General features: G+C 38.2%; 2 protein-coding genes across 5 annotated transcripts in view; one reads left to right on the top strand and one right to left on the bottom strand.

Moving 5' to 3' along the window:
- The window catches only part of GPSM2 (G protein signaling modulator 2), a 58,178-nt gene extending 43,592 nt beyond the window's left edge, over positions 1-14,586 (top strand). Inside the window, exons 11-15 of the mRNA XM_036767228.1 lie at positions 2,966-3,036; positions 5,851-6,027; positions 9,399-9,558; positions 11,962-12,179; positions 13,786-14,586. Coding sequence (XP_036623123.1) covers positions 2,966-3,036; positions 5,851-6,027; positions 9,399-9,558; positions 11,962-12,179; positions 13,786-14,025 — 866 coding nt within the window. The 3' untranslated portion in view covers positions 14,026-14,586. The remainder of the gene's footprint in view (positions 1-2,965; positions 3,037-5,850; positions 6,028-9,398; positions 9,559-11,961; positions 12,180-13,785) is intronic.
- The window catches only part of CLCC1 (chloride channel CLIC like 1), a 54,988-nt gene that overhangs the window by 6,808 nt on the left and 25,442 nt on the right, over positions 1-22,738 (bottom strand). For 2 of the 4 annotated variants that reach the window (XM_036767229.1, XM_036767231.1), the window contains 2 exons: positions 21,804-21,957; positions 14,650-14,755 (listed from right to left, as the gene is read on the bottom strand). In XM_036767229.1, the coding sequence (XP_036623124.1) occupies positions 14,650-14,755; positions 21,804-21,957 (260 nt within the window). The remainder of the gene's footprint in view (positions 1-14,649; positions 14,756-21,803; positions 21,958-22,738) is intronic. The other 2 variants (XM_036767230.1, XM_036767232.1) reach the window with 2 other exon arrangements.

Genomic DNA, 22,738 nt, shown 5'->3' with positions numbered 1-22,738 from the left:
ACTTTTTCTCCTAATTCCCTTCCCTGAACTTGCTCTTCCACTTTGAATTATCTCCTGTTTTTTGCTCTATTGCTTTTTTTTCCCCACACTACTTTTAGCTTCTTGCCTGTCTGTTACTTTCCATTTTTTACAAAATATTTTCATTATCTTCTATTTAATTGTTTTGCTCCATTCGTATCTTTAAATCTTCCTAGGACTTTATCTCAGAATTCACATTTTTAAAATTTCTCTGGAATATCTATTATTTAGTTAAGTATATCTTTCAGAATTCTTTTTGTTTCTTATGCTGGCTCCATGTTAATTTCTCTGTATGTTTCCCCACATACTTTATTAAATATATATTTATTCCATCAGAGCTTTAATCTATTCTTTATCATTTTGGTGAATTCTGTGTTCCTATTTCTTTTTGGTATTTATATAGCTATTTCCATCTTCTTAGAAGTATCCCAGTATCCTTTTCTTTAGTCTTCTGCATAGAGTTTCAGTCAGTTACAAGCATTTCTTAAGTGCTTACTATGTTCTAAGCACTTTGTGAAGTGCTGGAATTTTAAAAAGGCAGAAACACTGTTCCTGCCCCCAAGGGTCTCACATTCTAATGGGAGGTACATATAAGATACATACAGAATAGACAGAAAATCATCTCACAGTGAAGGGGACCAGGAACAACATCCCACAGAAGAGGGGATTTGAGCTGAGACGTCAGGGAAGCTAAGAATTGGGGTTGGTAGGCTGAAGATTCCACCATGGGGGACAGCTGTGGCAAGGAGTGGGAAATGGAGGGTTCTGTGTGAGGAATAAGTAGAGCCGTGAAGCTGGAGCATGGAGTGTGTAAGAAGATGGGAGGGAGGGAGGGGCCAGGCTGTGAAGGGCTTTAAATGCCAGAGGACCTTGTACTGATCCTGGAGATAAGAGGACTATTCCAATAGTCCAGTTGAGAAGTGAGGAGGGTGTGTATGGGGAAAAGGGGATACATATGAGAGATCTGTGAAGACAGAAACAAGACTGTTACAGATTTAGATACATCTGAGAAAGGATGTCAGCATGGGTGACTGGTTTAAATGAGATCCTATTTCTAAAGTACTCAGCATAGTACCTAGCACATAGGAGGTGCTTGATAAATCCTTCCTTTCTTCTTCCTCCTGTTGCAACAATTCGGCTAGCAGCTGCTGTGGGGGTGAAAGACCAAAGCAAGCCCAACAACAAGAACCCTGCCAGCACAGGTTCTTTTGATCTGCTTTACTAAGGAAAGTAACATTAGGGGGTTAACAATCTTATTTCAATCCAACGTACAAATATCATTCAGTTAGTTCGGGGGAAAAGCCAGCACCCGGAACTTCAGAGCAAATACAAACAAATTACAAAGATATATTATAAACAGACCAAATACAGTTCATAGTTACCAAGAAGGCATCAACATCTGGGTTCACAAGCTGGAGGGCTCTTAACTACAGCTGCCCAGAGTCTCCACATCAACACTTCTCCAAGAGTGAAAGCCCCAAGCAAATAGTTCTGTTCTCCCTTTTTATACAGTCTTTGGACATCACCAAACAAATGTCATCTGAGCAACCAAAACTTAGGCTCCTACTATTGGCTCTGGTCTTAGCAAGTCCCCTTAGGACCCTGAGGACTTCACGCCCACATAGGCTTAGCACCTAGTAATTAGGGGTTTGGGCCTGGAGCTTTGCACTTAGTAGTAAAAGGGTGTGGGCCTGGGGTTTAGTACCTAGTAAGACTCAATCAAAGAGACCTAATTAATTTGTCATTCTAAAACAGTAAGAAAGTCCCACCTTAGTTACCAATGCACCTCCCATTAACAATAACAGGAAAATTGGGAAGAGGTGAGGATTTGGGTGGAAAGATGGGGTTCTGTTTTGGACATGTTAAGTTTGAGATACCTACAGGAGATCCCAATTCAACATGACCAGTTGTAGCTGATGATTTGTGACTCGAAGTCAGGGGAGAGACTAGGGCTGGACATATAAATCTGGGAGTCATCCATACAGAGATGGCAATTTCAGCCCTTGGGAACTAATGGAATCATCAAGTGAGATACTAAGAGGTAGAAGAGAAAAGGGCCCAGGATAGTCTTTGGGGGCACTCATGCATGGTTGGATGAAGAAGTAGAAAGACAGGCAGGAAGAGAAGCAAGAGAGGGCACTCTCACAAAAAACCTGAAGAAGAGAGATTATCTGGGCAAGTACAATTGACCATGTTATATGTTTCAGAAATTTCAAGAAGGATAAGAATTGAGAAGACGCCATTAGATTAGACAGTTAAGAGATAGATCACTGGTTGTTTCAGTGGAATGATTAGGTCAGAAGCCAGCCAGCAGAAGGCTTTAGAAGTCAGTAAGAAGAGAGGAACAGAGGTATCTATTGTTCATATCCTAGTTTCTGCATATCTTAGCTGATTTTCTGGTAGTCACTGTCACCAAGTGGGGTCTTAGAGTGGAAAATAGCACAAAAATGAGTCATGACTCAGTAATGCTTAATTATTTCAATTCTTTTGCTTTTCTCAGCTAAAAGTTTTGAGCCCCTTTTCCTTCAAAGTTTCCTTAAATATTAAAAATGAAAAGTTAACTAAAACCGCTGTAACTCACTTTTTTTTGGAAGCAGTATGTATAATGTTATAACCAGTTATTGTAAAATGCTCTTCTAAATTAGAGGGTAAATTTTAGAGGGTGGAGTTTCAAGTCATAATGTAAACTCTCCAAATCAAGGGACTTCACAGGGAGTGAGCAATCTATTTTTATGTAGTTAGTTAGAATAGAAAATGATTCTTCTTAAACCCTCTCAATTGAAAGAAGTTTGGCCTGTTTTTGTTTCATATATATTTCCCTTCTGACATTCTGGAACCCACATCATTCTTGAAAGGTGAGTACAGCTGGTGTGTTGAATTTATAATTTTGAAGGGCCTTGCTGGAGCCAGGTTGGTTTATTTTTATTTTACATTTTTTCCCCCAAAGATACACGCCCTAAGGTAGGACGCCGACACAGTATGGAAAATATGGAACTCATGAAATTAACACCAGAGAAGGTTGGCAATTTTTTAATCTTTTTTTAATTATGAGAATTTTGGTAATAACAATGCTTAATAAAGTAAATGCTCAGTTTAAGTAATTTCAGTGGATTAGCCAAAAAAAAATTATGATCCTGTGTAAATTTACAGCCTTACAACTGGATAATGTTAAAAATTCAACTTAGTAAAGGAGCTGTCAGTTAAAAAAAAATTTAGTGACATAGTTGCCAAGATTTTTCAAGAATTGAGGAATTAGTACTGCTAAGCTTAAATTTGTTAGTAATTGATTACATAGCAATAGCAATAGATATTTTTAATGACAAATTAAGCAAAAGACAGTTTGCTTACTTGTATTTTTTGGAATGCAACAACTTTTAGTCTTAAAAATAATTTTTAAAATCCAAGGGACATCTTAAAGAGACAGTTTCCTATATCTTTCCTAAGTTACATTTACTTTGACAAGAGAAACTTTACCTTGGGAGATGTTGTTGCTAAAGAATAATTGTAGGAAAGGTGTCTGTAAACTACAACGGGTTGTTTCCTTCAACTTCTCTTAAGATTAGCAAGAAAATGACCATTAAGGTTTTTTCAAATTTTCATTGATAGCTTTTGTTTTTACGTCATATTCGTTTCCAAATATATCCCTCTCCCACCCCTACCCAGCTCATAAGAAAAAATAAAAAGAGGAGAAAGGAAGTTCATTAAGGCAAGGGAGAGCATATCAATCAAGTCTGATTTGGTTGGCTGACTCTGCACTATCCATAGTTATGGAATAAGGATGGTTAAATAGTGCATACTAGCCAGAGTAAAGGTCACTCTGGCTGGATTACAGAATGTGTAGGGAGAGGAGTAATGTCCAGTGAGGCTGGAATGATAGGTTGGGACCAGTTTGTAGAGGGCTTTAAAAGCTTTTTTTTTTCATTGTTGGTTGGTTGTTATCCCTCATTTTTGAAGAGGACCAAAATGACATCACTATGTTGGGGTCAAGGTATAGAATGCTCAGTTGTGGTTGATCAAATCAATAAAAGCTCAGAAGGCTCTACCACAGGTTGGGCACAAATATGAACATTTGGAGTGGAGAGGTCTCTAAACTTGCTCGTTTTTTAAATGTATATTTTATACAAAAAGATAGGAAGCCAGTGGAGTTGGTTGACTAGGGGGATCATATAGTCAGATTTGCACTTAAGGAAAATTAATTTGGCAAACTTTTGTATAAGATGGGCTAGAGTAGTGAGAGAGTTGATGCAGGAAGACCAGTTAGGAGGCTGTTGCAGTAATCTTGGGAGATGTAATGAAAGCAATGATTTCTTAAGTGGACAAGAAGGGGGCAGATTGAAAAGATGTTGCAAGTAGAAGTGGCAAGATTTGGCAGCTGATTAGATTTATGGGGTAAGGGAAAGTGAAGAGGCAAGGACAGTGCCCAGATTTTGCACCTGAGACACTGGAAGGATTGTTGTGGCTTCAGCAGAAATAGAGAAGCTTGGAAGAAGGGGGTAGGTTTAGCAAGCATGAGTTCAGTTCTAGACCTGCTGAATTTCAGATATCTCTGGGACATCCAGTTAAAGTGCCCAGGAGGTGATTGGTGATATGGGACTGAAGTTCAGGGGAGAGACTAGGGCTGGATATGTGGCTGTAGGAGTCATTTGCATAGTGATGATAGTTAAACCCATAGGAGTTTATGAGAGGAGCCGGCAGCCTAGGACAGGGCCCTGGAGAATGCTAAGCTAGTGGACATGATGTGGATGATGAGCCAGTGAAGGAAACTGAAAAGGGACAGGTAGGAAGTAAACTAGGAGTGTCACATAAACCCAGAGAGAACTTGCAGACTGTTTCCTCTAAGCTTATCTTCAGTTTATCCTGTGCCTTGCCTGCACATAGATGTCTGTGTTAGACTGTGAGCTCCTTGAGAACAGAGGCTTTTTTGTCTTTGTGCTCCCAGCATTTAGCACAGTGCCTGGCAGACAGTAGGTGCTTAATAAATGTTTGTTGATCTGAATGTCAAATACATCAGATAGGGCAAGAAGGATGATGATGATAATTATTGGTATTAAAATGTTTATAATTTATACATATGATAGCATTTATATAGTGCCTACTGTGTGCCAGGCACTGTGCTAAGTGTTTTACAAATATTATTTCATTTGATCCTCACAACTCTAGTCTGACTTCTATATTACAGGCTTTAACATACTGAAGACAGCTGTCATGTCTTAGTTGTCTTTTCTCCTGGCTAAACAGCTGATCCTCATATGACATAAGCTCAGGGCCCTTCATCATCCTGGTTACTGTCTTCTGAATGCTCTCCATCTTGTTCATGTCCACGTTGGCAGTGGTGCTCCTTCCCAAATGAGGCTGGGCTCCCAGTGCCCTCTGGCTAGGGTAGGGGGCTGCTGCCTCCTCACCCTTGGGTTATCTGCCTCTCTTAGCATATCCCAAGTTTGCCTTAGCTCTTGTAGCTGTACTTATCCCTCTTAGATTTCACAATACTAGATTCAACCCAAGACTATCCTGTCAGCATCTTTTTTATCCTGACTGTAGTGCAAAACCTCTCCAGAGAGATTTGTATCCTCTACAAATTATATAGTTATGCCACTTCTGCCTTTAAGTCACTGATAAACCTTTTATCATTAATGTTGATTTAAAAATGGCAATAAATAGCCCAGGGTCAAACACACATTTTATGGCTACTGTCTTGGAAACTGACAACCAAATTGATATTGAACCATTAATGACTGTTATCAAATCGACAAAATTGATTATAAGACTGCTATTGTATGAAATTACAGTCTACTTTTTCTTCTTTACCTCTCATCTTTGTGTTTAATTTTGTAGGTTCAAAACTGGAATAGTGAACTTCTTGCTAAGCAGAAACCTCTTATTGCCAAACCATCCGCAAAGTTGCTTTTTGTAAACCGACTCAAAGGGAAGAAGTACAAAAATAATTCCTCCACTAAAGTTCTGCAAGATGCTAGTAATTCTATTGATCGCCGACTTCCAAGCTCTCAGAGGGTATGTTCATAATGACTTCTGGTTTGGCAGGGATGAAGATGTGTGTTAGCTTCACTCCCATGAAAGTCTTTTTGGCTTGATTTTATTCTGAACCTGTGATCTCACTGGTCTAGGAGCTGCCAGAGAGAAAACGTCCTCTACCAGTACAAATCAGCAGGTCTTAGAAGGTTACTTGTGGTACTTTAAGGTTAACTGCCTTTGGCCACATTCCTAGTAGGTGTCAGTGGTGGGACTTGAACCCAGCTCTTCCTCACTCCAAGGTCAGCTTTATCCATTGTGCCATACTTTCTCTTAACCTTTGTTAAAGCCTTAATACGTTACCCCATGGTGGCATGGAGCTGAGGCTGGGTCTCAGTCTAAATAGAGACTCGGTTCTCCAAACAGACATGGTGTTTGTTATCTGAGGCCCAGCTTGGCCACTTTTGGAATGGTTCCTCACCTGGCTACAGTTTTGGTCACAGGACAGTCTTATACAGCTTAAAGGTTTACAAAGCACGGTGCAGTCAGGATGATCTGTTCGCCAGATCCAGAGACATTTTCTTCTCGTTCTCCTTGGTCTTTCTGTAGCACTTCACCTGTCACCCCTTCCTTTCTTGATCTTTCTCCCCCTTGGTTTCTGTAACATATGGTCTCCTCCCTTTTTCTTTTCTACTGCCTTAATGCCTTTCTTTGTCTTCTCACCAAAACCCATACCACTTCAGTGCCTTCAAGGCACTCCCCAAAGCAGCTGTTTCAGGCCAGCTTTTTTTTCTCTGCCCACTCTACATCAGCCGCCTGATTTGTTCCCTTGGCATCACGTACAATTTGAAGTCTGTATCTTTAGACTTTGTTCTGGCCATGGTACCACTGTCTTTTCACTGCTGCCAGTACCTGAAAACTTGGTCATGCCAATGGCTGAGTCCTGTCCTTTCTTCCTGCCTCTTCCTTGTTGAGGTCCTCACTGTCCACCTTGCAGCAGCACTAGCAGCAGTCTGCGCCTCCTTCCCTACCTGTTGATCTGGGTACAGTGGATGCCCTTTATGAACATAGCATTAACATCTTTACATATTACTGTTGATTTGATTCTGAAGACATTGAGTGCCATCTGTGTACAGGAATCCTGTGCTATGGAGGAGGTATTTCTGAAAGCTTTTAATGTTTTTTGGCAAATTCTCAATACATTACCAGTTGAGTTTTATTACAGTTTATCATTACTATTTTATTCTCGGTGTGCTGCTTCTTAAAGAGGGCAGATAGAATGTTTTTATATGCTTTATGACTGCATTTGCTCTTTGTATAGAATTTTGGATAATATCTAACTATAATGCCACTAAGAAAGGAGTTTAGGTTCTAGGTTTAATACATGCAGATGTTTTTCTAGATGATCTCCTGTCCTGTCTTTATGTTCCTTTTCAGCAAATACTTGATAGCTGCCTATTTCCTTTAGAATTTCACACCTGAGTCTTCAATGTGTCATAACTCACCTGTTTTAATGCTTATTTTTAGTCAACCAGGAAGCATTTATTAAGCACCTATGGTGTGCCAGGCACTGTGCGAAATGCTGCAGATACAATGAAAGGCAAAAGACTGAAGTCTGTGTTCTCCATGCAGACTAGATACAGGATGAATAATCAGCCTTGAGAAGTCACTAGCATTAATAAGAGCAATTGGGGAAGGCTTCCTGAAGAAGGTGGGATTTTAGCTGTAACTTGAAGGAAGCCAGGGCGTAAACATGGGGGAAAAGTAAATGCCCAAAGTCAGGGGATGCTTTAATGGACAAGTGTTGGGTCATTCCTCCTTCCTACCTGTCTAGACAGAAAAATCTTTCTTTTGTATTTGAGACTTGTGCTGTCTTGTTTATCTTCAGTGAATAGTCCACAGACCATAGTAGAACCATATATTTAAAACCTTTATTTTTAGAGAAACTTTATTGTAAGACCCTCATTTTATAGATGAGAACTGAGACCCACAAGGTCAGGAAAGGACCATAAGTTTAATAAGTAACAGCTGAGATTTTATCCTAGGCCATATGACTTCAAATCCAGTATTTTTTCTGTTATGATCATACATGATAATTTTACATAAATATCTTCCTATTACACAGCTCTCCTTTTTTAGTGTGGAGGTTCAAACTGAATTATAACAGTATTTACACAGGACTTTCAAGTTTGCAAAGGGCTTTACAACCATCCTGTGAAGTAGGTTCTACAAAAATTATCTCCATTTTATAGATGGGAATGACTTGCTTCTGAATGGTTACCCAGCTACTAAGTGTCAGAAGCAAGATCTAAGCCCCGGGGTTCCTGAATCCTAGTCCAGCCTTCTGAACCTGCCCATCAGTCACGAGGCTATCAGGAGAACACTAGCTTTGGCTGGTCCTACGAGACTGTAAAGTCTTTAAGCACAGGCCCAGTGATAAATATAGGCTTGGCATCTGAGGACCAGATGGCGTAGCTAAGTTTAAAGAGTTTAATCACCAAAAGATTGCCTACCAAGTGATAAACTTTTTTGGACATAGGTGCCCATGCACACCATTTTCTAGAAGGGTGGTAATCTGTGATGATAGAGGGAATCCATTATCCAAAAGCCATACCAGTGAAGTCATGAATTCTTTTAATATTTCAAAGGCAATGAAGATACAGTGTCTAATACTTCAGAGTATTTTAAAGGCTGGGTAGCAATCTACGAATAACCACATCTTAAACATTTTCTTCATACTTCTAAAAGTATTTAATAATCCAACAGTAACTAGAAAAATTAATTCCATAGAAAAGGGATAAAAATGTTTTTTCTCTTAGATATTTACACCCTGTGCAAGTAATTTAAATTTGTTGATCTTCAATTTCCTCATTTATAAAAATGAGATTAAAAATACCTACTTCACAGGATTTTCATGGGGATTAAGTGAAAATAATCTGTGTGAAATGCTTTGCACGCCTGAGTGTTGTGTAAATGTGAGCTATCATTATCAACTCTAGTGCAGGCAAGGCCTAGGAAAATAACTTGGCTGGGAAAGTTTGTTTCTGTTTCTTGAATGATTTTAACATTATTTTCTGAAAGGTTTAAGCATTTAGTTCTTATAGCAGGAGAGTTTAAAAAATTGATTTTGAGTCAGAAATGTAGGCCTTTATGCTGTATTTATACATTTGCTTTGTGACTATATAAGTATTTCTCATATAGATTTTTCTTGTATTAAAAAACATGGAAATACTTGTTAGGATTGTAATGGTATTTTTTTTTTTAATACTGATAGAACCAACTTGATTTGTCCTCCTAGGGATGGAAAGGTGTACTTTTTGTACCTTTTGTATTTTGGTGTCTGTGGCTGGGGTTCCTGTTTTAAGAAGAATGTAGATTCTCAAGCTGCATTTGTTTTGCTCTTAACCTTTCAGAAGATCAATCCTGATACAATGGGAGATGAAGGGTTCTTTGATTTGTTAAGCCGATTTCAAAGTAATAGGATGGATGACCAGAGGTGCTGCTTAAAGGACAAGAGCTGCCACCCAATTTCAGCTGCGACCTCCTCCACGCCCCCCAAAACAAAGAGAAAACGTAAGTCACTTAAGTAGTTTCCATCTCATTGGTGCCATTGGGTTTAGGAAAGGAGACCAACAATAAAGGTGAGACACCTGGGGATAGGATTCTTATTTCTGTAATGGAAAGAATGAAAATTAGGGACACTCAGAAACTCACAGGAAACAAAACAGGAGGAAAAGGAGAGCAGTGAAACTGTAGCCTGACATTTTCATACATGGAGAGGGCCTGAACAACAGATCTGACCTTATCAGTATCTCGAGACCTGATGGGATCCTGGGATCGGAATGTGGTTCTTGAAGAGAATACCTTCTTTAAAAGAACAGAATACATCCAAGGGTAGGAATACAGTGTTATGAGAATACATGTGTACTTGTATAAAGAAAGTAGAAATAGGATGAACATCATTTCTGTGAAGGTCATTGGAGGAAGACAGTGGAGTATGTACTACAGGCTTCCTGGACAGAAAAAGCAAATAGCTGAAAAATCTGAGAAACTGATCAGTAGCCTACTTCATAAGATTCATAACATGGTAATAGTAGGGACTTTACTGGTGTCAGATTTAAATAGAAATGGATTCCTGTGGGCTGCATATTAAGAAAACCACAAACATTATATTATATTTTCAATTATTCTGTTAAACATTTCCCAATTTTAACCTGGTTCTGTGGCCTGAGTTTAACACCTCTGGCATCATAGCTGAAGCACCCAAAATAGCACTTGCTTTCTTGACTTGCCTTAACGGCACCCTAAGACGGTGGAGGAACCAGCGAGGCAAACTGCTATTCTGGATCCAATTTCTACCACCAAGGAGGAATGTGGTTGCTAGAATGGAAAGGATGAGAACATTAAGAATTGAACCCTCTACCCTAGAATTTATGACATCAAAGAGTACTGAAACTAGAGATAGTCTGACAGGCACACGAGATTTTAGAAGAGCCAATTTCAGAGGATTCTTTGACCTGAAATAAAAACGGGAAGTCAGCCCAAGAAGAAATAGGAAGCTCTCAAAAATGAAGTCCTGAATACACAAAGAAGAACAATTTTGATGAGGAAGAGCAGGAATAGTTGTTTTAAAGGACCCTGGATGCACAAGAACTAATCAACCAGTTCAAAATTTTAGGACAAGTACAGAAAAGTGTCTTCTTGGGTAACGGAGGATGACTCCAGAAGCATGGCAGTCTTGTATACAGTGTCAGGACTACTGAAAATCACAAGGCGTTTGCAGTAGGCAAGGAAAGCCAAGGACCACCAAAGGGTTTTAAAGCTACATTGCAGGGAAATAGGAGGACCACCCAAGAAGGGGTTAAGACCATTGCTTGGAGGGGATGAGTGAGGAAGAGAAGGCGGCTGCACTGCTCAGCTTATTCTTTTTTCTGTGCTGCCAGCAATGATCTTGGGACTAAAAAGGACAGAAATGCCCAATTTTGTTCCTGTCTGCAGTAAGTAGGAAAAAGCACTTCACTGCCCTGGAAGGGTTCAAGTCTTAGGTTAACTAGGATCCAGTAGCTCTAGAAAAGATCCAGACTTTTCAGTTCCACCAGCACAGATCCCAGCCCAACTGTGTTACATAGCAGATAAGGCCTAGAGAGCTGAACCCAGGTCTTCCTATCTCTGTCCTCAGCACCTGGTCCATACTCCAGACTGCCTCTCAAACCCAGAGAAGTGGTTTGTTCAAGGTTGATGTACAGTGCTTTTTATAAAGCACCTACAGGCACCATGCAGCTGCTGGTGACACAAAGGCTCCTGCCTTCAGTGTACACTTTGTTAGGGGGGATCGGGCATACACAAAGGTGTGTATACAGCAGGTTTTTCAGGGGGAAGGCAGTAGTAGCTGGGTCATTAGAAAGGCTTCCTGGAGAAGATTGTGCTTCAGCTGAATATGGAAAGAAACAAGGGATCATCTAAGAAGAGGTGAGGAGAGTATTCCAGGCATGAGGGAGGCACAACCAGGGCAGAGGTTCAGAGGAGGGGTTTTGTGTATAATCAATGGTAAGGCTGGCTTGGCTGGATCTCAAGAGTTCATGAAAGGCAGTAACATCTAGTAAGACTGAAAGGGCTTTCAGCGCTGAATAGGAATGTTATTGCAACCAGGCCCTCTTCCTCCTACAGTGGGTTTAGACTGATTATCTTGTCCCTTTCCCCATGATTCCTAATTCAGGTTCTAAGAAATTCATGCTGTGGCTGACCATAGAGCAGGGCTATGATCAAGTCTGTGTCTGAGCATATTTTACTACATTCCAAAGCCAAATAGGAGTAAAGATTTAGCTTCTGATTCACCACACCTTTTCCTCCATCCATTCATTGGGATAACAGGTTTGGCTCCAGCAATATTTTGAGAGGACTGTGTTCCTGGAGGGAAGTGATCATATTTTTTACTCTTGTACTTATAATGGTTTGTGTTTCCTTTTACCTCCCTAGCTCTGTCTGTTTCTATTGTCTCCCCCCATACGGATGAATTTTTGGATCTACTAGCTAGTTCGCAGAGCCGTCGTCTAGATGACCAACGGGCCAGTTTTAGCAATCTGCCAGGGCTTCGTCTAACCCACAACAATAATCAGTCAGTACTTGGCCACCTGATTGCCAGTGACAACAAAGAGCCAGATGAGGACTTCTTTGATATCCTTGTAAAATGCCAAGTATGTCTTAACCTTTTTGTTACATACATAGCCCTTTCTTTAAGTGTATGTTACAGAAATATTACAGCTTTTGAAAATCTTTCAGGATGCTGGGGTTTTTTTATTTTGGCATTGTTTTAGGAAAAGGTTACTCCATTTGACCTCTAGGCTGTTTGAGCATGATGCAGCTGTGTACTCAACACTAAGAAGTGAGACAAAGGAAATTGTAGGGTCATAGATTCAGAGCCAGAAGGAACCTTGGAGGTCGTCTGGTCCAACCTCATTTTACAAATGAGTAAACTGAGGACCCTAACAGAGGTGAATAGACTTGCCAAAGCTAAGCAGATTAAAGTGGTTAGATTTGAACCTGGGCCCTTTGATTCAAAATTCAGGGCTTTTTTCACTGTATTGCCCCCTCATTCAGGTAAGGGCTAAAGAGCGCACCCCAGACCCCTGTACCACAAAGAGTGACAACAGATGTGACCACTGGATGTGACAATGAAATATCTTTTAGCCAAGGAACACTCCAAGATTTTTGCCACTGTGACCCTATCTAGATTGTCTTAAAGGAAACTGAAAATTATGAAGTCATCTTCATGTGTATACTTTTACATGAATTTTGCATTATTGTCAATAAAACTAGTAGCACCTTCAGATGTGCTGCTGGAATCATTCCCAGCCCAACCTTTTATTCAGAATGGGGGCAGCTAGGGGGCGCAGTAAGTAAAGCACCAGGCCTGGAGTCAGGAGGACCTGAATTCAAATTCGGCCTCGGACACTTGACCTACTAGCTGTGTGACCTTGGGCAAGTCACTTAACCCCAATTGTCCTGCCTTCCCCCTTCCAAAAAATAAAATAAAACAAAATGATCTGGCCCTAACAGCATCAGTACATGCTTTCAGAGGCCTGCCTGCTAATTCAGATCCATTCAGTTAATCAACATAGTTTCAGTTACCTGAGTTGTAGCCAGATAAATACCTGTTGTATCCATCTTCCTCCTGAGCTGCTCCCAGGGACCAAATTGTAGTTGTTTAAAAATGCTTGGGTTTGTTTTTTAAATGATTTTAAAAAAACTTTTAATGTTTTAAAAATAAGAACGTCATAGAGCTAAGAGAGTTAAGCAGGATTATATGGTTTATCATACTTTTCCCAATCACCACAAACATAAAGCATTTTTGAGGGTATGTATTTTATCAATAGACCTTTAAAAGCTAGGGGGTAATAATAACAGTGCCAATATGAAGAACAGAGGAACACAGGAAAAGCTCCCAAATGGCTTCTCTGTACTTACAGAAACTCCATCAGAAGTATGGAAAATAGCAGCCCAACCTCAGCATGTGAGCTCTGGTTGTCTAATGTATCCAGTAGTTGTGATTAATCACACTTAACAAGCATTTGACTGTTTAACCTTTGAAAGTACTGAATCAAGTCGAGTTATTTCTACATGCATGTTTTCATTTTCTCTCGTTCCTTAGCAAATATTTTGAAAATGGAAAACTTAATTCACTTTCAGATATGGTTGCTAGTGAATATTTAATAGCCTAGCAAAATAATGTCCCCCAGTCTTGTAAAGTGTGGTTTTCCTTTGCTATGGTAACATTTTAATCCCCTTTTCCTGTCTCTTTAGGGCTCCAGATTAGATGATCAAAGATGTGCTCCACCACCTGCCGCTACCAAGGGACCAACGGTACCAGATGAGGACTTTTTTAGCCTTATTTTACGGTCTCAGGCAAAAAGAATGGATGAACAAAGAGTTCTTTTACAGCGAGACCAAAACAGAGATACCACATTTGGACTGAAAGACCTTTTGCAAAGCAATGCCTTGTTGGAATTTGAAAATTCAGAAGGAAAATCAGGAAGCCATTAACATTGTACATTATTTCATAGTTACTGCAGGGAAAATAAATTTACCTTTACCTTAAAGGGAAATTTTGTAGCACTGTAGAAGTGATTATACAGCTTAAAAGTTTTTTTAGAATTATGTAAATATTTTAATTTTTTCATGGTACAGTGATGAAGAATTAACATTCCTTTGATTATCTGTTTGAACAGTGTTTTAGTATATTTGTAAGGTGCAGTATCAGCATGTGGTCACTACTTAGGTTTTGTATTTTTTTTTTGACAACTTCCTAAAATGTCTCTGTATTTTTGTAAAATAGGAAACTATAAATTAGGAATTTATCTTCTCACTAGAGATTTTTTTTTTATTTTAATGATTGGCAATGGTACTTTTTTATATTTGACTGGGGGGTAGGGTGCTCCTTCAAAATAATGTACTTGATTAATGTAAAAAGATTGTAAGAAGCATTATGTTTGTACAGATCTTGAATTTTTTTTTCCTCTTAGTTTGCCCCATTATCTTTACTTTGTCTTAAAGCAAGAGTTGGTACAAAGGAAACTGGAGGAATAAACTTTCCTCTCATATTAAGTTTTGGGGCATTTTTTCAATATTTGTATGCATTTGTGACAAATATGTACTATAGCAACATACCTCCTCTGATAAAATCCTGCTGGAACAGAAACTCTTGCGTTCTGTCTAGGCACCATACTCAGGGACTGTGTACACTTATGTTTGCTGTCTTCAGATCCCAGAAGGGCTATATAACACAGAAGAAGTATTATGATTGTTCTTTTTGACCCTGAAGTTGAGATCTAGAATCAGTGGGTTTTAACTGCAGGAAAACAGCTCAGTGTGAAGACTTGCTAACAGAGCTGGGTGCTCTTAGACTCTTAAGTTCTTGAGTGATTGAATGAATCCTGAGGTAGACAGGCAGCGGTGTGTGGATGATAATAATGTATGCTATGTATCTTTGCTTTACATAATCACTTTTGTTCCCTTCTCACAGTCCTACTGGGTAGTACAGCTACCCCATTTTATCAATTTTATGTATGAAGAAATTCAAACCTCACTACGTACTCTTTTCCACTGCAACCATGTCTCCTCATCACCTGAGGTTTTCATCTGTCCAGATACCAAAAGCTCTATAAGGTCTGCTGCTTGCTCTGTGTGAGCCTCATCCCCTGCCATACTGGGATGAAGTCACAAAGCTGGCATGCAGAAGCAGGCTGATTGCTGGGCATTTAGTGATCACCCCTACCCCAGGCCCAAGATTGTTTTTCCAGCTCCACACAATGCCTCCAGTTTTAGCTTCACAGGGTTTGTGTGAAGTGCTAAGCCATCCTGTACCAACACTACTCAATCATCACAAAAATCCTGAAGTGTTGAGGACTTCAATTAACCCATTCTTTTCCCATTCTCTGGCTAGCAGGGTCCTAGCTCCTGCTCCCTTTTTATTTGTAACTGAGTCACCTTCTGAAGTGAAAATCCTTTTTCTGCTACCTCTCCCTACACTCTTGTCTCTATCCCTGCACTATTTCCAAACCCTTTGGCAACATCTGTTCATTACCAGGGGTCTCAGAAGAATCTAATTAGGTTGTGATTCTGTTGTGTCTGTGGATGATCTCAAAAGAAAAGTGGAATAAGTAGGGGAAAGGAATGCACCAGGATAGGGAGGAAGGGAGAGGAAGCATAGGGAAAATTACTCATAAATTAGGTATACAAAAAGGAGTTTACATAATATGAAGGGGACAACAGGAAGGAGCATATGACACTAGAACCTCACTCTCATCCGAACTGTTAAAGAAAAGCAGTAGCAACGATGATTTTAGGCAGAGCAAAAGCAGAAAACAGACATAAGAGAGAATTTCTTCTAAACGGTACCATAAACAATGAATTAATATCAATACTAAATATATATGCACCAAATGGAGCAACAACCATATTCCTAAAGGAAAAGTTAAAACAAATGAGTTACAGGAAGAAATGGAGAGTAAAAGTGTAACAGCAGGGGAACCTCAATTTATCATTTCAGTCATATTCAGTGCTTTGTGACTCCATTTGGAGTTTTCTTGGCAAAGAAACCAGAGTGGTTTGCCATTTCCTTCTCCAACTCATTTCACAGATGAGGAAATTGAAGCAAACAGGATTAAGTGACTTGCCCAGGGTCACACAGCTAGTAAATGTGGCCAAGTTTGAACTCAGGTCTTCCTGACTCCAGGGCCAGGCCCAGGCCACTGTGCCATCTAGCTCCCTTTTATCTTTAGACCTAGATAAACTGAACCAAAAAATAAAAGAAAGGATCTGAATAGAATTTTAGAAGAGTCAGCTATGCTAAGACCAATGGAGACTATGGTAAGGAATATATACCTGTTTCTCAGTAGTACATGGGACATGCACAAAAATTGATCACAAAACCTCACAAATGCAGAAAAGCAGAAAAATTAAGTGCATCTTTTCCTAACCATAATCCAATGAAAATTTATATTAATATAGGGACCTTGAAGCAAAGATTAAAAATTGGAACCTAAATTACTTAAACCTAAAGAACGGGTAGATCCAAGAACAAATTACAGAAATAAAAATGTCATTAAAGAAAATAACGAGACACCACACCAAGAAAAATTGATCACAAAACCTCACAAATGCAGAAAAGCAGAAAAATTAAGTGCATCTTTTCCTAACCATAATCCAATAAAAATTTATATTAATATAGGGACCTTGAAGCAAAGATTAAAAATTGGAACCTAAATTACTTAAACCTAAAGAACGGGTAGATCCAAGAACAAATTACAGAAATAAAAATGTCATTAAAGAAAATAACGAGACACCACACCAAAATTTGTGCAATGCCAATGCAGACAAAAGAGTTAATTGGAGGAAAATGCTTATCTTTAAAATTCTTTCATTAATAAAAAAAGAGATCAAGAAATTGGGTACAAAACTATTGAAAACTAGAAAACCAACAAATTAAAAATCCCAAACAAATTAAACCCCAACCTCAACATATTAAAAACACCAAAATAAAAATCCTAAAAATGGACATTAACAAAATTGGAAATTAAAAAAAAGGAATCACTTAATCATAATAGACACTTTTTTTCTTGGGGGAAGGGGGTAATAAAACAGATAAGCCATTAGTTAATTTGAATAAGAAAAATAAGGAAAATCAAATACCAGTATAAAAACTTAAAAAGATGAACTCACAACCCATTAATAGCAGCAATTATTAAGGAGCTATTTCTCTCAACTATATAAGCCAGTAAAACTGACAAATGAAACAGGTAAATATTTACAATATAAATTGCCCAAATGAACAGAACAGGAAATAGAATATTTAAGTAACCTTACCTTAGAAAAAGAAATTGAACAAACCATAAATGAATTCCCAAAGAAAACAGCCCAAGAATCAGATTTAAAAATGAATTCTACTAAAATATTTACAGAACAATTAATTCCAATACTACATTAACTAATTGGAAAAAATAGGTACAAGAGGTAACCTACAAAATTCTTGCTATGACACAAATATGGCCTTGATAGCTAAACCAAGGGAGAGTCAAAACAGAAAACTATGGACCAATTTCCCTAATGAATATTGATGCAAATATTTTAAATATTAGCAAAGAGGCTACAGCAATCTAGCATAGCAAAGATCATGTACTTCAGTTAGGCTGGATTTACACCAGAAATGTAAGACTGGTTCAAACTAGCAAAACTATAAGCATAACTTATCATATTAGTAACAAATCCAACAAAAATAATATTTTAATAGGTGAAGAAAAAGCTTTATGACAAAATATGACATTCATTCCTATCAAAAACACTAGAAAACACAGGAATAAATGGAGCTTTTCTTAATATAAGTAAGGTCTATCTAAAAGTAAGAAGCGCAAGCATTATTTGTAATGGGGATAAGCTAGAAGCCTTTCCAATAAGATCAGAGATGAAGCAAGGATGTCCATTATCACCAATTATCCAATACTGTACTAGACATGGTAGCTATAGCAATAAGACAAGAAAAAGAAACTGAAGGAATAGGCTCAGGGAAAGAGGAAATAAAATCACTTTTTGAAGATGATAAAGTTTTATTTATAGTTGCTACAGTCAACTAAAAAAACCTAATCAAGACAATTAACTTCAACAAAGTTGCAGGGTATAAAATAAATCATCCACATTTCTTTATATTACTAACATAATTCAGCAGGAACAATGGAATGCAGCTCCTTCTTTTTATTGAGGCACAGAGATATTATGTGACTTGACTAGAGTCACACAGCTATGTAAATACCTGCTTTGACCATAGTATTAAATACCTTGCCAGCTCAAATCTTGTTTTCTGCCATATTTCCTAGTTTATGAAACTTCAAATATAGAGTATAATCTAGAAAAAAAGTGATAAACCAAAACTTTTCACTTCAGTCCTTATACAAAAATAAAAATTTATTATGCATACATCTTTGTTCTTTAGAGATATTATAAACATTACAAGTGATCCTCATTATTCTCGATTTCATATTCGCAAATTTATCTACTCACTAAAATTAACTTTTAACCCTAAAGTCAATACTTATGGTGTTTTTGCAGTCATGCACAGAGTGGCAAAGTATCTGAGTTGCCTGTTGCACACATCCCCAGCTGAAGTTAAACAAGGTGCCTCTTGGCCTTCTTATTTCAGCTCTCATGCTACTGTAACCAATGTCCTTTTCTCAGTCTATTTAGTGCCCATTTTTCGCCTTTTTGTGCTTTTTGTTGATGATTTGTTGTTTAAAATGGCCCTCAAACATGGTGCTGACAAGCTGCCTTGTGTTCTTAAGTGCGAGAAGGCTGTGAAGCGCCTTTTGGAGAGAATACGTGTGTTAGATAAGCTTTGTTCAGGCACCAGTGAGATGGTGTGGCTGGCCAGGAGTTTAATGTTAATGAATCAACAATATGGTACCTCTAAAAGAAGGAAGAGGAAATTCACTCATCTGTATGAAGTCACTCCATAAAGTGCTCAAGTAAATGTTGTAACCAGAAGCTCACAGGAACTTATCCCCATATTTTTCCTAGAAGCAATATAACTTAGTGTTTGTGGGGGCTTCAGAGGACATAACTACCTCGCTTGATGAGAATCAACTGTACTTACCTTAAAACTATTTCAAAAAGCTTCAACCTACTCCAACAATGATTTTTCTGAAAGCATAATTGTCATGATGTGCCTTAACCACAAAGGAAACCATAATGGAAAATAGTGGCTAAGAATACACAGGTCTCAATTCTCCCTGTCAACTAACTGTATAGTGAAATGATATATTCAACTTGTTTTTATAAAATCAATCTTGTATGGGCGCACACATTCAAGAACAATTTGTCTCATGTATCACCAGTGATACAAGTCTCTAAAAAAAAAGGGGTGAACATTTAAAAACAAATGCCTTAGAAATATGATGCAATCAGCTAAAATCCTACGAACAAGGGTCTTGGCTTATGAAACAACACAGACTAGTTATGGGGCTTAAGGGGATCATCACCACTGAACTAACTGCTCCTTTCAACTCTTTTCCATGTCCACAAATATATACCAAAGTACATCTCAATATTTTTTCATTACATGTCTTCCTGAAAAGGTATGAAAATTTTTCAATCAATATTTATGTAGCAAATGTCATTAACTAGGCCAGGAGTGGGGAACCTGTGCCCTCAAGGCTACATATGGCCCTCTAGGTCCTCAGGTGTGGACCTTTGACTGAATCCAAACTTCACAGAACAAATCCCCTTAATAAAAGAATTTGTTCTGTAAAACTTGGCATTATGCAAAAATAAATATGTTCCTATGTTTGTAACCAAGACACAATAAAATCAAACTCAGAAATGAAAATTTTCTTTGAGCAAATATTTAAAGGAAAACATGAATAAAGTAAAATATTAACCAAATCTATGCAGGGAAATAGTGAAGAATTTGCAAACCCAAAGCATCATATGCTTTAAAAAGGAAACTAAGGGTAAAGACAGGGGCTACACCTGTGATTTCTTTGGTATAGAGAATTCTGAGAGGAAACTTCCCTCTACTAATGAAGATCCAAGACTTCTCTACAAATATAGTTTGAGAGAGACACCTAGGGGCACTGAGGTCACACATCAATATGTGTTAAGAAGTAAGACTTGAACGAGACCTCCCTGGCTCTAAGATCAGCTCTCTATCCATTACTCCATGCTGCCTCTCAGAGACAACTAAACGCATGTCAAATTTTCCTAGTTAAGACAATGTTTAAATTTAGAAGCTACTAAACAAATGTGCTTAAGATAAAGAGCACATGGTATAAAAAAAAACTTAACCAATACACAAAAATTGTAAATGATCTTCTAGACAGAGTAAAAGACTCCTCTATGTATTTGCATCCTGCTAATTAAGCCTTATTGTTCTATGCTGTATGTTTTGGTCAATAAAATAAGACCTCAGTAATTTAGTAATGGGAGACTGTGACTATACTGTACATCATCTATGAAAATAGAGTTAGTCAAGCAAATTAGAGATGGTATAGGTAATTCCCCATTTTACCTGGATCACACTTTTAGTAACCTCAACACAAGAGTTTGCAAGAAGTAAACAAAAAAAGACCACACTTATGACACTAGTTCTGCCAAAATTCATTCACTGTATTTCAGATTATTCTTAGGTCAGAGTCTCCCGACTGAAGTAACTCCAATGATAGACAAGTTTGGTTATTTGGATTTCCCCTGGCAATTTTATTATGCCCTCACAGCATATCAGAAGAAGACCTGATTGTAAAGGAAGAAATAAAGAGAACAACTAGGACATGACATAACATAAACTTGCTGGTCTGGGAGCCGATGCATTCGGGCAAAGAGCTCTGGAGCCTCACGTAGCCTGAAAGTTTCACTCACTGTACAACTGTTAATGCTCAGACTAGACATCTAATCTCAAAAAGTTTACATGTAAGTCCCGCTTGCCTGGTTATCTGAGGAAGTGCAGGAATACCTTGCGGAAAGCATCGCTTCCAAGAGCTAAGATAAAAATAAGTTTAGGTGCATTCAAGAGTAAACTTCAGTCTGAAAAACTAAGCCCACTCCCTGATAATGGACTAGAATGTTTGTCCCCCTTAAGAAATTAAACTCCTTATTTCAACCACATGCATACAATGTATTGTCAATTGTTCTCAGCTGTTCATTAAAGCCACTGTAGAGGGAGGGCATCTATTTGGCAATACTGTCATCCATCAGTTTTGTTCACTGTACATACCTGAAAACTAATAAAACTATTTCTTTAAAAATATTCTCTAATTAAGACTCTTCACTAACTAATCAGAACTAATGATATTTAACAAACTATCATTAGTTCTGGTGAGTTAATGGACATTAATTAACATCCATTTTAGAGTGTGAGGTGAGACCCTCTTCTGAAATAAATAATATTTAACTATGAAAAATGCCAGAATACTAAAGGGGGGGAAATGAAATTAAATGTGGTCATTACATCCACCTAGAACCTACTTTTACAAACTTACTTGCTATTTGAGCTAGTAATTTCATTTCAGTCAGTCTTGTTGGCACTTTTGCAAAAAAAACAAAACCAAACAGCAATAGAGTATACAGAATGCTTGACAAGAAAAATACTAAAAAACCAAACCCCTAATGCTAGACCTCACAACTTTCCCATTTGTCCATGGCCGCCGCCGCCTCCTCCTCCTAGCTAGGTTGGCTGTCTTCCTGATTCTTTTCCTGTCTTCCAGCTAAGACAGTGGGTAAGCTGTGGGCCTCAGCTTGCGGAAGGCTGCTTCTGGCTTCATCTCTCTGCATGCTCTCACCTGCTGGAAGCTCGCCTTCCTGACTCCCTGGGGTCAGCTGCTCACAGGATGGCTCTGCTGAATGGTTTGTTTTACTGCTACTTTCTTTCACTTTGCTGTTTTCTGGGATTTCACAAATCTCTTCTGGATTTTTATCCAAAATAAGTGATTTCTGCTGTGAAATGTAGAATCCAAATTTTTTGAAATTAATTTAGAGGATTAATAGTTACAGAATTGGAGTTACAGTATTGAATAAATTCACATTCCAAATACATACACTTTTGTGTCAAAAATAAGATTCTAATAAATATTGTTAAGTTTAGCTTAACCAAAACATTCTCAGTCAGGTACTCATACACAGGTCAAGTGACATGCCCTCTATTCACAAGGTTAAAACTTCATAGCTTCCAGAATTCTCCCAAATAAGGTCAATAATAAATGCAATTAACTATTTTATTCAAATATTATGCACAAGGAAGCTATCAGTATTAGTGACTAAGCCCTAAATTCTTAATTAGTATATGAGGATGTCATGGTTGAAAATTTTTTTGAGATTCAGTTCAAATCCTACCCTTTAGCAGCAAATAAGTAGCATTTCTACTTTAAAGATCTCAAGGAAAAAGATTCCACAAACAACACCCCACCCTTGTCCTTAGTTCCAAAGACCTCTCAGGTTTTACAAAGGTACAGAAAGATCCGTACCCCCAAAAGAGTAAAGGTCCCCTCCAAATTGCCACTTAGGGATCCATAAAAAATTTTTAGTCCTATTTTTTCCCCACAGTTAAAAGATAATATTGCAGTCAGACTAATATAAAATCAGGAAGATTTTTTTGCCTCCTTCCCATGCCCTTTTTTCCAAATGATCTCCTGAGGATGCTATATATAAGTTCCCTGGGACTTCTGACGCTATACCAGTGACTTTCAACTGTTTGCTTTCCAAAAGAGCACTTTTAGTT

The sequence above is a fragment of the Trichosurus vulpecula genome, chromosome 7, assembly GCF_011100635.1.
Source record: "Trichosurus vulpecula isolate mTriVul1 chromosome 7, mTriVul1.pri, whole genome shotgun sequence".
NCBI lineage: Eukaryota > Metazoa > Chordata > Mammalia > Diprotodontia > Phalangeridae > Trichosurus > Trichosurus vulpecula.
This window is presented reverse-complemented; position numbering and strand designations above follow the sequence as displayed.